This window comes from Gossypium arboreum, chromosome 10 (assembly GCF_025698485.1).
Source record: "Gossypium arboreum isolate Shixiya-1 chromosome 10, ASM2569848v2, whole genome shotgun sequence".
Taxonomy (NCBI): domain Eukaryota; kingdom Viridiplantae; phylum Streptophyta; class Magnoliopsida; order Malvales; family Malvaceae; genus Gossypium; species Gossypium arboreum.
The window spans coordinates 41,198,057-41,211,506 of record NC_069079.1 but is presented as its reverse complement, the minus strand read 5'-3'; the positions used below and the strand labels follow the sequence as shown (position 1 = coordinate 41,211,506).

Below are 13,450 nucleotides of genomic sequence, written 5' to 3'. Positions count from 1 at the left end.
CATCGGATCGATACCCGAACGGATTCCCAATCCAATTGGTCCGATTTAGATAATAATGAATTTTGTAATTTTTATTTTTGAATTTTAAAGAATTTTCATTTTTTTCATAAATTTTATGATTTTATTTAAAATATTAAAAAAATTATGTACTTTTTAAAAGGTAAAAACCAAAATGAAAAAAAAAACCGTTAATGCTAAAAACGTTATTTAATAAGTCATAATCTCTTTGCATTGTGGTTTCTCTTTTTAATCTTAAACAAACAGTCTTGAAGCGTCAGAATGAGTAAAAAGAACAACAAATAGAAAGTCGAATCAATGACGTATCGATGCAATCTGCACTAGAAGAGACGATGCAATGAACATGAAATCTTGTTTTATTTCTAGAGTTCATACAAAATACAATAACGATCCCAGATTTTATTTTAAACAGGATTCAAATCCAAAGCTGTTTATTCCAACATAACTTAAACAGAAGTAGGGATATTAATACAATTTGAATGCCAGAGACCTTTTTGCTCTCAATTGCAAACTTCATATATTTGATATAAACAAATTTAAGATAAAACAACATAGAGATTTCCAACACTGGATGGCCCTGCACTGCTTTATATTTTCATACAAACTATTCTATGGTCTTCCACTAACAAAACATAGATTACTCAACATATTTGTAGCAGCATTTCCATCCCTCATCTATCGGACTCCCAAGTACAAGTTTTGCAATCTATGCCGGTTATTCAAACATAGGTAGCTCCAAACTGCATCTATATTGGGTATGTAGGGCTTAGAAAGCTTGAAAAACTGCAACAAATGCTTGGGGTGGCAACGATCAAATGCATATAAGATAGCTTATCTACTCAGGTAAAAGCTGTTACAGGGGTTGGGGACGTGTCTGAACCACATAAATATCTTTTCCAAGAACACATCCTTCCACATCCTGAGGGCAGCCAAACTTCCTCTCCAGGAAAAATCCAACTGCAGATAGACGCTGACTAAGCTGTTGACGAAATACCGGATCAACCGTCAAGGGTTTTTTGCTGTAGTCTACTGTCAAACGGATTACTTCCCCATCAGCAGGACTTGCACCTGATACCACCATCTCCTCACTGAAATTTGCAAATGCTACTGTTTTCACAAGCCCATCAAACTTCCCGGAAGATAAACGCCATGGTGTGCCCCTCGTTCCTGAAGCGAGGGTTTCACCCAGCCCTGGCGCAATCTCAGCCTCAACATAGTTATGGTCATGATCTGTTGGGCTGAGTGTGTGGAGTACAAATGAAAGATCAGGTGAAAGCATTTCCTGAACCAGGACTGCCATTGTAGCATCTTTCTGGGACACACCAGCAGCTCGCCGACTTAGTACTGCTCTTCGTGTATAGAGCGAGGCCCATACTTGGCTAACAGCACTGGCAAAAACAGTTGGATTTGAAGGACTGACATTTGGGATGGATTCATAAAGTCCAGCAGCTGACATCCCCGCCAAATCCTCAACATTGGCACTTGAACGAACAATTAAGCGTACATTGCCTGGGAATACTCTCATTATGCTATCAATTATGTCTTGTGGGGGCTGTACGGAAGAGACCAGCTGCTGGAGTTGGTGGCATAAATTATCAAGCTCACCATCCTCCAGACCTGCTGTTTCGATCTTTTCTCGAAGAGACATGAACGTTTCCATGGATTTGTTTTGCTCTAAAGCCCATTCCATGGAGCCAAATGGTATAACTACTCCAGCAGGAACACGAAATGAAGCTGGCACCCCTAGGTCACTGTAGACTGCAATAAAGAAACAAAAGAAAAAGATGAAAAAGAAAATCATGCAGAACAACATATAAATGTACAATTTATAACACAGAAGATGAAAGTCCATACAATGATAACAAATGAATTTATCAAAAAAATTAGGTGGTTTGTTAAACAAAAAAAAAAAATCATTGATTCTTATTCATATATAAATACTTCTTATGATCAATATGAAGTTAGCTGCCAAGAACAAAAATGTTACCCTTATCAGAAACTGCTGCCAAGGAAGCTAAACGGCCACAAGCAGCTGCCTTTGCTCCTGAAGTTTGTGCATCTGCATCAGCAAGCAGTATAAGTCCAGCTGAAGAACTACCCTGTATAAAGAACCATTATCAGTTTGATTACTAACATAAAAAATAACTTTGAGATTGCTAGTCTCTTGCAACCTAAGATAGAAGAGAGAAAACCTTGCCTTATTGGAGTAAGAGGCTTTAGGAGACAACCCTGTCAAATCAGGAGGACCACGCATGTCAACAGCAGATGAACCATTAGTTGAAAGATTTTTGGCAACAGAATCAGCATCACGATCATCTAAAGAAGATGGACTTATGCTCACACCACTTGACGATGCATCCAATCTTCAAAGAATTTATGAAATCAAGAAGCAAACAAAACAAACCATTCAAGTGTCAGACTCAATGGTATATAGAGCTTAGAGCTAGCTATCATTAGTTGATTGATGAGAACAAACATTGACTATACTGCAGAAAAGTTCAGAAACAACCTCACACATTTTCCTTCAAGCTTTTGTATATAAGAAACTTTTTCTTCATCTTCACATGTAACAAAAATGACCTTTTCCTGAACAAAAATATGTACTTTATCAGTATGTCATCTACTAATCAATGTTTCCATCACAAATTCTAAGGTAAAATTAATATCATAAGAGGAAAGAACTTGCTTGTCTGGCCCTAACACCAAGATGAGATAAGTGAGGCAGCTCCTGCAAAAGTACAACTCCTGCAATATTAGATCCAGCTGCTGTCACCTGCAACATGTAAATGAGATTACATGATCACTTTGCTTGTAAATGAGAAAATGGTAATAATATTCAAACATCAAACAAATAGCTAACTGAATGGCCCAAAACAACAACAAAAAATAGCTAACTGAAAACTATCTCAAACCTCCTCATCTCCATCAGCTTTATTAACCACAAGAATAAGAGGTCCTTCTAAAGATGATGGCAGCGATCCAGGGACAATGTTCTCAACCTGAAGCAAAAGTAATTTAGCATCACATGGAACTAAAAAATTTGCAGAGGTACACACGTAATAAAGGGGCACAATTTCACATGCATTTATTGGAAATTGAAACAATTAAAGTTGACATCAGATTATCAGATGACAAAGTTTAATGTCATACAATGTTGATAGTCTTACTGTGAGGAGCTTGTTGCAACACCTGCTAGTGACATTGTTAGGGATTTAGTTCTTATTTGATTCAGATTTTAGCAGGATTTGATTTATCAGATTTTACTTATTAGTTTAAACAAAACTTTCCTGATAAACAAGGATTTCCTGCTGTCATAGTTTAGCTTGAATGAAACTAGGGTTTTGGATCTTATTTCCTAAATTTAAAAGGAAAATTATTAATGAATAAAGAAAGTTAAAACTTAAAAGTTCCAATAAATTATAGGAAACTCCCTTGGAGTTCCAAGGTAGGCAACTCCCTCACAGTTCCACAACTATAGGCAAAAGTAGGAATTTGAATAAGGACAAAGACCCTTTCTTCGGATCTAATTTTGTGTTAATTCTCAGGTAACTCAATCAATAACTCAGGAACTTAACATATGCATTTGACCCCTCTTTTTTGGTCGAGTACAAGTTGTGCCAGTGGTTCTTTTCTAGTGGCTAAAAAGTATTAAAAAACATCCATCATCGAAAAAGAAAATTTGAAATCCTGGAATTTTGAATTATTTATATTTTTTAAACTCTAAAGCCAAGATCTAAGTAAACATCCTTAAGTCTCGTCAATACCAAATAATATTTACTTTTGGTTAGCCCCAAAAGATATTATTATAGCCTGTAGGACCATTCTAAATATTGCTATATTTTGAGAGACCAAAAAAACCATGTTGCATCAGGAATCAACCGTAACTGGACATCACCGTTCTATTACTTCTCTATTTTTAAAATCCAACTAAGAATTTTTTAGATAGAAGTTAAATATTTTTATGCACCTAACTCAGGGATAGTTGCAATTAGGACAATGCATGTTGTCTTATTTCACTAACTTATTTTCAATTGCAAAAACATAACTAGGATTTACTTCCTAATGTAATGTGCAACCTCTTTGATGCGACAATGTGTTTATGGATTCAGAAGGAATGGAATGAGCGAGACAAGGTGTAATAATAATATCCTCGTCAGTTGCATTAAAGTGATTGAGGTACCTGAACTAATGTTCCGGACACCACTCCTGGAACAAGGACATCCCACCCTTCAGAACCAAGTGCTGTTCTAACAGCTTTCAGGAGAAGGGAACAAAGTTTTGAAACCTGAAAAATCACCCTACAAATGAAAATTTCAAGTTACGAAAATAGAAAATAGTAAACTACACACAGGTAATATGATTTTCTCCGTGCAGCTTAACTAGCAAAATCTCACAAACATAAAGAGCAACATTATCAGGGAATTCATCAGAAAGATAAATGTTACCATACCCAGCTCGGATCTCAGCTTCAGCATATGTCCTTATGCTGTTCTCTGGAATTCCAAGAGCTTTCCCTAGCATCTTCAAGATTGACCAAACAATGTCTTAGGATTCCAGTTCATGTATAAACCTTAAATTAAATTACTGATGATATAAAGCTGCACCAGTGGAGGTTGGAACATTGAGGAACAAACTGATCTATATATTGAAAATTGCTTATTCTTCCAGAGTTTATCTGACATTGCCTCTAAAGGTTGCATTTTAAACAATTCATTAACTTTAGCAGTAAACGAATTTAAACATTTGGTTCCTTAGAAAACATTTGTTAAGCTTACATCAATCTCAAGTATTTACATTCACAAAAGTTTCATCATATAGCACAAAACTTTGCTTTTCACAAGAACATTTCTTTACCTGCACTTTTTGAGGGAATAATTGGAGAAGGACTTCAGAATATTCCTCAGTCAGCCTCCTTGATCTGTCAAGTGTAGCTTTGAGTCTTAATGCCCAGATTCTTTTGCCATCTTCACTTCCTTTATAATAAACAAAAGGGGCCCAGAAAATGAAATAAAGCAATATAAGGAGATCTATTCTACTAAACATGAAATTTTTTTCCAGATTTAAGAGATAAAAGGATAATAAAGGTACCTTCCTTCTCAAAGAGACCTTTCTCTTGCCAGGCAGTAAGTTCACTCTGAATAGCAGCACATTCTTCAGGTTTCCAACCAGATAAACTAAGCTGATGAACACCCACAATTAAGGCACAAAGTGGATCATTCCAAGAGCTTATGTTCTTTGATTCCAGATTATCTGCAAACCAATTGGCCCCTCCTACAGCTTCGAGCATGTTGAGTAGCCTAAGTCAATGCAAGTCAGTACTGCATGAAGAGAAAAACGGAGAAAGAAGAGCATAAAACTAAAAGTAAAACGTATTGCTTGCAGAATCTAACTACAAACATGGGAAACCAGAAAATGCACTGTTTCTGTTTCCACAGAAATCTTGAATAATTTTTCACTAGAAATGCAACAAAGGCTTTCTGTTGAGGCTGAATAAATATGAAGTGCATGACCATGATCACCTTTTATAAAGGTTCCACTATCTGCAGGTTTGGTTGCAAGGTAGAGCATATCTCTAGCTTTTTGCATGATTTGCAGATTTGATGTATGAATACCAAGAAGCTAATGTCTATTATGTGCTAAAAAATGAGAAACAGTAAGTTTCAGGTCTGAAATTAGAAACTCAGTTTAACAACCCAACCAGCCCAATAAAAACATGAAATAGCTTTTTCTAGCTTCAGGTTATTGCCCTTAAGATTGTCAAAACTCATTAATGTGACATCACTCCATCCTATTAATATGAGTTCTCGACATCAAACGTGGATATCTACTAAAATTATTCAAGGAAAATAATATAGACAAGTGACATAGGACATCAAGAGGCACTGCCTCTAACTGACAAGAATTTGGCAAGTAAAATGATAGGTTAATTAGTATTTTGGCAAAAATACTAAGATTGGAGGTTAAAACAATGAGGACGCTAAAAGAAAAGTTATGGTTTATAAGTGGAATGTTCAAAATTTAAGAAGAAATGAAGAAATTAAAATGCTATCCAGTGGCTGTTTTGATCCTGTGAAGGTACAGTTGAGCAACAAATTAAGAGTTTTAGGCTTTAGTGTTGGTAGCTGAAGTTAGTACGGTTGGGGTTAGTTTCTAGTAGAGCAGATAGTGAACAATGTAGTAAATTAACAGGCAAGAAAGAAGAGAAAAGATATAGGACTCAGAACGACACCCTAAAGCTACATCAAACAATGTCCACACTCAAAATCTTCTTGTAAATTAATCTCGGCTTTTCCTAACCGCTTTGTTTTCAGCATGAAGAAGTTCGTATTGGTTGGAGTCATCCCATGTAAACACAATCTTACAGTAAACAAGTGGATAAGATGCCAATGGTTCATCTGAACTAAGTATGACATAACTCATTCACTATATATCTGGAATATTTCTAAAGAGTTGACTATCTTTACAAATTCAAGCACATCAAGTATCAAAAGCAGACCAAAAATTTAGATATGTACCTGCTTAAGAGGACAAAGGAATAGTCCTCAAGACCAGTCTCACATAGTCGCCACTGATAGTTGCACACAACAGCACCAGTTAAAACAAGACACGAGTGCAAAAAGAGAAAACTTCAAGCTAAATTTCTGTTTATTTTAAGCTTGCTGAAAAACTAAAAAGAATGGACTGACCTTTTGGCGCATTGCTATTGCAGCATCAGGAGCATCATTTCTAAGACCACTTTCAAGACCCTTCACAATTACTTCTCTCAAAGCACCCAAAGATCGCATTGTCTTGATTAAATCCAAAACGCTACTCGATCCTTCTGCAGCATCCAGACTCTGGAAATATAAAAATGCCTCTTAGAAAAATAAGGACTACAACAAAAATTCATTGTCTAAAAATAAATAATTAGAACAAAGACTTTTCAACTATGAACTTTTTCTATGGATTCTCAGTTGTATAACAAGCTTTTTTCCAACTAAGTGGGACTGGCTTCATGGATCAGAATCTGCTATCATATTCTATTTGGAAACATATCCAAGTAAAAATATTAAAGGAACTGAATGCATGTTTTTTATTCAACGTTGAACTTTCTGTCAAACTCCATTAATCACTAGATAAAAACTCTAACTACAAAACCATAGCAATAAATAAAAAACAAGAGCAAACAATTATAAAGATACCTTTTTGCACTCCAGAAACATTACAAGAGCTGCAATGCCCCGTTCATCAAAGGATTCTCTAATTGACTCAAGTTGCTCAGTGAGGCTGCAATAACATAAAATCTTAGATAGATGCATAAATGTCTAGCAAGGAGTCTTAAGAATCGAGACATAGCATCAAAAGAAGAATTGGACCACTCCATGAACTGGAAAACACAAAGTAATATGCATAGATAATACAAAAATTCCAAAAAGTCAGCTACATTTATGCATAACTAAAGAAAGCAAGTAGGAAATCCACTCTGTTTGCTGCAGGCAACGTTACATGGTAAATTACAGAGATGAGTTAATAACTGATAGAGTGGGAGCTAAATTCAGATCTTGTAGCAGTAATCCAAGAATTTAATGGAAGTTGCAACAAGAACCATTCGAATTTCTAGAAGTTTACTTACAAAGCAAAAAGTAAATTTATTGTATCAGTATCGCAGAGGACTTTATGCTACTGTAATGTTGCTTATTATTATCTTCAATGAGACATTTTCATTAACGTATAACCCATGAAGGAAACGAAAAGTAAAAGCAAGAAATACTAATCATTCAAATTGAACCTTCCAGCATTGAAAAAATCTTTGAGCTCCCGATGGAATATCTTGAATTGTTCCACAAATGCTTCACTATATTGTCCAGGTTCCCTGGTGATTCTTGCAAGCATTGCTTCTGTTGCAACTAAGTCTTCAGGGCCAGCATTTCGATGAAGCTTGTTCTGTATTGTATGCTTAATTTCTTGCTGGAACATATAAATTGAAATTTTAGTAATTAATTTGAATTTCAAATTAAAAAAAGGGTAAACTACACTTGTAGTCATCCAACTATTAGAAAGTTTCTTCTTCGGTCACCGAATTATGAAAAATTCCAAAATGGTCACCCAACTATTTGATTTTTTCTTTTTTGGGCACCAGTCGTTAAATGGCTGATGGAAAGATGACGTGGCAGGTTTTAAAATTGGCATAATAGAATTTTAACCCTCAAGATTTATGCATTGTATCAATTTAGTCTTGATTATAAAAAACTTAAACCCACAATGTTTACACATTGTGTAATTTGGTCCTTTTTTTTTCAATTTTGCTTTTCTTTGTGATCCTTCCATCTAAAAAGCTAAAAAATTCTATCAACTAAATTTGATCAAAAATATACAAAAATTGAAACACCCAAAAGTCCAAGATAATAATTTTCATCGTTTCTCATTCTTTTAAAAATAACCCTCAATGTCACAAAAAAAAAAAAAAAAAGAAAGAAAAAAGACCAAATAACACAATGTCTAAATGTTGAGGGTTAATTTTTTTGAAATCAAGACTAAATTGACACAAGGTATAAATGTTGAGGGTTAAAGTTGCTATTATACCAATTTTAAAAGCTGCCAAGTTATCTTTCCATCAGTTCTTGAACTGTTGTTGACCAAAAATGAAATTTACTAATAGTTGGGTGACTACCAGTGTAATTTACCCATAAATATCGAGGTGCCTGTGAAATCTGACCTTGAGGTCGTGAGGGATATCATTCCGGTGAGCAATGTCTCTAATTCGAGTAAGTGGGACAGATGCAGTAAATTCTGCCTTAAAAGATGGCAAACAAGGATGGATCTTGCGAATAACAAGCAATTCCTAGAATTTGGGAAGAAAAAGGTAACTGAGAAAATTATACAACGTGATAGTCTGATATGCATAAATCATATGATAAACAAATATTGCCATTTAAAGTGCATGAGAGTTGTCTTGTTTGTTCCTTTCCTCAAAATTTGATGCTTGCAGCTAGAATAGTTACATATTCTAATTTCCTAAAATAAAAAGATTTAAGAAACATACAAAAATCAAGAGCAGACCAATCTGTAAAATAGGCTAATTTTAGAACAGAGGTATACTCTCACGAAGATGTGCAAACTCAATTATTTAAGAAACTAAGTGCAGCACTTTCTGTAAAACCGTATGAGGTCCAATCAAAGTACTCCCAATTTTTTATTGAATCAACATAGGTGCCAGTGATTTTCAAATTTCAAAATACTATAAGCTTCAGCTACACCAGCACTTTAGTCCATTAAAGCCTGAGACCAAGTAATTGGTGATAAGAAAAAAATTTAAGGACTACCAGACAACTTACTAACAATTATAAAGAGCAACACACATTTTTTATTCATTAGATAACACTAGCTTAGATATAATGTTTGTAAAGCTACTTGAATACGAACACTGAACATATTGTCTACAGACACAGGTGTCAGCAGCTACTGTACCTTAAGTTCCTTATGAACACTGAACATACTGTCTACCAATAAACTAAACAAGGAATCTTTTGTTTGGATCATCCATGTTTTGCTTCGGTTCTGACAAATTCAAAGACAAAGATAAGCACTACCTAATCCTCTTTTCTGCCAGAATGCACCTTACTCTCACTTTGCCAAAGTTCTTATAGTGATCCACCATAGAAAAAGTATAAGAAAATGCCTAAATAACATCTAACATGTCAGTTTCTATCATCCTGTGCTAAATGCCAATTTATCATCTAGATTCTCAAAAATGGTTACAAGCAAAAGTCTTTAGACCATGCTAAAAGGATGGATAAACCACAAGTTAACATAAATTTGCCAAGCAAGATAAGTAGGGAAATAAACAAAGAGCAACGATGATATCAATCCTGATACATGAAAAGAAACATATAACCTATACTAGAGTGTGTTTTTATTAATCTTGTTCAGAATGTAGTTTAAATTGGGTGAACCAGAATCCATGGAATTGAACCAAAGAACTGGCAAAGGTTATATTTTTTCACTAACTCCATTGAGAACTAGAGTAGGATACATGACATCAAGCAATCCCATCCTGTGCAAAGCAATGGACCAAAAAAAAATTTAATAACCATGAATAAAGACAGCAAACTGCAGCAATAGAGCACCTGAGGTGAAGAATCTTTCCTACAAGAGATTCGCTCTAATTCACGAAATATAAGCCTGGAAATCTCAGCATGTCTGTTTGGCCGGTGATGACCCCCATCTTCAAAACAAGGAATTTGTCCTGTGTTTATCCACTGTATAAAAAGAATATTTAAGAAAAGTGTGGAAGAATAAACACCAAAACATGCTGTCATAAAAGAAATGTAAACAACCTTCAGATAGATAGCAGAGCATATTAGAGCTTCCAACCGTTCCTCACGTTGCAAACTTCCAACTAATAGTTCACGAACCACTTCAAGCTTTCATAATAGGAAAAATAAATACAGAGAAATGTCATTGGCTGAAGAAGAAATATAAATCAAAATCATGATAATCGACCACAAAGATAGAAGTTTAAAAGCTAAGTCATGATTTAAAATAATAGATGAACAAGATTCGCATAAACAAGCGTTTTTATTTTTTATTTTTTTTATTTTTGTTCAGAAGATAGGCCAGGGAAGATAAGACATATTACATTATAAGACATATTACATTACCATCTTCCCAACTACCTATGTGCAAACTCCCATGCATCCAACTGCCACCACCCCAATGCCCGAAGAAAAAGAAATTCAAAAACTTTATGAAACAGGGAAGACTACTATTAGCAATATCCTAGTTCTTCAATTTTGAAATTATACTTAAATACATTCAAACTATCAGTGTGTTACTTGTTCATGTAAAGAAAATAATAATTCATGGTTTTTTCATTTCCTTATTCCCACAATTTGATCACACCTTCACAACTTCTATTGACCTGGCTTGAGGCATGACAACACCAACCACAGAACCACTGATGCATGATGCATGTACTATGAAGTGCCAGCATGTGAGCTAGATAGATTGAATGGAACTTCATACAAAGAGCTCATGAAAAAGGGTTTCAGCTAATATAAGGTTCAATGAAATTGTATTCAAATAAATGCATTAACACTATCAAGCTACACATGTCCATAATGCTAAACATCATAAAATTATACTGTATGTTTAGTAAATTTCAAATTCAAGTGCATGTATATATATTGATTATGACATTTCTACAATTTTTCTATGAATATGAATTTTGCAATCAACAAAATGACTATGTGTACCTTTCTCCACCAATTCCTTGCACTTTTATCACCTTCAACTAATTTCAAAGCCAACCCTTCAAGACCAGTCGTATCCCATCTCCTCTCCAATTCTCTGTTGTGATGTTCATTTGACCGCATGAAGGAAGCAGGCCTCCCTTGCCATTGTCCAACAAAAGGACTTGCCTCGACCTCCAAGGCATCAGTAGTAGATGTCGATTCACTATGACCAGCATCATCCACACTGTCATCATATTCTTCCGAACTTAAAGGCAATAATTCCAACGTCTCCTCTGTGGAATTCCAGTGACATATCATCCCAAAATTTCCTCCCTGAGGCAGTTTCAGAACACGGTTATTTCCACCTTCCCATGCTACACTCTTGTCCTTACTAACAACCACAAATTTGAACTCAACAGACTCGCCCCCTTTCAACTCCAAGTCACATATCCATCCATCCTCACTCCAGTTCATAGGCACCTGCTTCTTCCAGGATCCCAATTCTTTTGTGGACCCCAAGATCACAACATGCTCACCAAATTGAACTTGGTGGTCTAAACAAACATTAAGCCCTACTTTGCCACTTCCAGACATTGGTTTCACTTTCGTCATCTTCTTCTTCTTTTCTTCTTCTCTGCTCCAAAAAAAGAAACCCATTTTAGCAATCTCCATCCTCAAGAGGATTCGATACCATTTCATACAATCAATCAGGAAAAAACTATGTCATTAGATTTTTCAATCATAATAAAAGTAAAACTCAAACAACCTTTCCATTTGCAGACATTTCTCATCAGCAAAAGTTAAGTATAATTAAATATCAACAATGATAAGAAGGAGAAGAAGCCTAGACAACGAATGTTGTAAAAAGAAGAAGAAAGGAGAAAGGCGAAAAGGGTACCTAGTGGGAGTAGAGGAAACGGCGAAAACAAGAGAATGAGAGTGTTTACGGTGGCGGTTGATTCCCGGCGGAAACGGGAAAGGAAAAGAAATCCTGGGGCTGAAAATAGTAGCGTCGGGGAGGAATTTGAGTTGCTTCCGAGCTGGGATTTGAAAATGGAGTGAACGTAGAGAAATAGAATCCATTGCTTCTTTTCCCTTTTTTTCTCCTTTGTACGTCTTGGGATTGAGATCTTGTGCTTGTATAGGCAGAGAGAACAAAGAAATGAAGCCTACTATACTGATCTCTCACAGTTCACTGAATCATGGATTGGGATTTCTGGTCTCAATTGCTGGGTTTGCGCCACGTGGGATGCTCAACCCAATTGTCTATTTGTATATTCCTAGTCACGTATTTTCTGTAATTAAATTAAAATATGACCAAGATCCAAGATATTTATACTTGAAATATGAGAATCCTTGGAAGATATTTATATTCATATAATTTAACTGTCTATTTTATTATATTTTTTTTATTTTCAAGATGATGAATAAAATAAATTATATAAAGTCAATTTTCATAATTAAATATATTTATTGAATAAAATAAAGTTTAATCGTTACTAGGATCGTTTTAGTTTTAAGAAATAATTTATTAAATTTATTTTAAAATAAATATAAATTTATCTTTATAATAATCTCATTCTTTTGTCAAGATTTTATCTGTTATAAAAGATGATTGTTATACACCTAAAACAACGTACTATTATAGATAAATAATTATTATAAACTTACCATAAAATAAACAAAATTAAAATACTTATAACAAGTGCATGCATTATTACTTTTATGTATTTTTTACTTTATATTTTTCACATGATTAATTATGAACTTTATAAATCTAACAAGTTCAATTAATCAAGATGAGTTATCAAATTAAATTAATCAACTATTAAATTCAAGTAATCAATTTATAAGATTATGATGTTCCAAATTCATATTAAAATATTTAATTATGGAACTTAATAGTTTATTGGATTGATATCTTTAATTCTATTAGTTGAAGATTATTTCATTTAATAAAATATAATTAATAGATTTTTTTCATGTGAAATTTAAATATTTTATTGAAATAATATTTTAGTTAAGATTATTTTTATCTAATAAATTGTAATTAATAGGCTTGCTTAAATGAAATAGCTGTAATTTTACTTTTTAAATAGTATGTTGTTATAGAGAACTAGATTAATAAAGAATGTATTTCATAACTTTGTAACTTTGGTTGTTGTTTTTATAAGTGGAAATTTGTTATAGAGAGTTAAAATAAAATATAAAAAATTTAT

The 13,450-nt window shown here is 34.1% G+C and overlaps 1 protein-coding gene across 2 annotated transcripts; it reads right to left on the bottom strand.

Annotated features, from left to right (window-relative positions):
- Nucleotides 1-415: 415 nt before the first annotated feature.
- On the bottom strand, nucleotides 416-12,556 carry LOC108489321 (phosphoglucan, water dikinase, chloroplastic). Of its 2 annotated transcripts, none has more exons than XM_053019771.1 (19): nucleotides 12,130-12,556; nucleotides 11,253-11,865; nucleotides 10,335-10,421; nucleotides 10,125-10,256; nucleotides 8,714-8,839; nucleotides 7,787-7,965; nucleotides 7,200-7,284; nucleotides 6,705-6,854; nucleotides 6,534-6,586; nucleotides 5,107-5,315; nucleotides 4,873-4,991; nucleotides 4,469-4,539; nucleotides 4,199-4,316; nucleotides 2,931-3,017; nucleotides 2,705-2,791; nucleotides 2,528-2,604; nucleotides 2,211-2,381; nucleotides 2,006-2,112; nucleotides 416-1,776 (listed from the first exon to the last, which is right to left on the bottom strand). In XM_053019771.1, the coding sequence occupies exons 1-19, from the start codon at nucleotides 12,312-12,314 to the stop codon at nucleotides 872-874; spliced, it is 3,561 nt and encodes a 1,186-aa protein (XP_052875731.1). In that variant the 5' UTR covers nucleotides 12,315-12,556; the 3' UTR covers nucleotides 416-871. The 2 variants fall into 2 exon arrangements, with proteins under 2 accessions (XP_052875731.1, XP_017649261.1); XM_017793772.2 differs by having other exon boundaries at nucleotides 2,006-2,117; nucleotides 2,216-2,381.
- Nucleotides 12,557-13,450: the final 894 nt, after the last annotated feature.

Coding starts and splice junctions, on each gene's coding strand:
- LOC108489321 (XM_053019771.1), bottom strand. CDS start 12,314: ATGGATTCTATTTCTCTACGTTCACTCCATTTTCAAATCCCAGCTCGG. Junction 8,840..10,124: donor GGAAAGATTCTTCACCTCAG/GTGCTCTATTGC, acceptor CCCAAATTCTAG/GAATTGCTTGTTATTCGCAA. Junction 7,966..8,713: donor ATATCCCTCACGACCTCAAG/GTCAGATTTCAC, acceptor TATATGTTCCAG/CAAGAAATTAAGCATACAAT.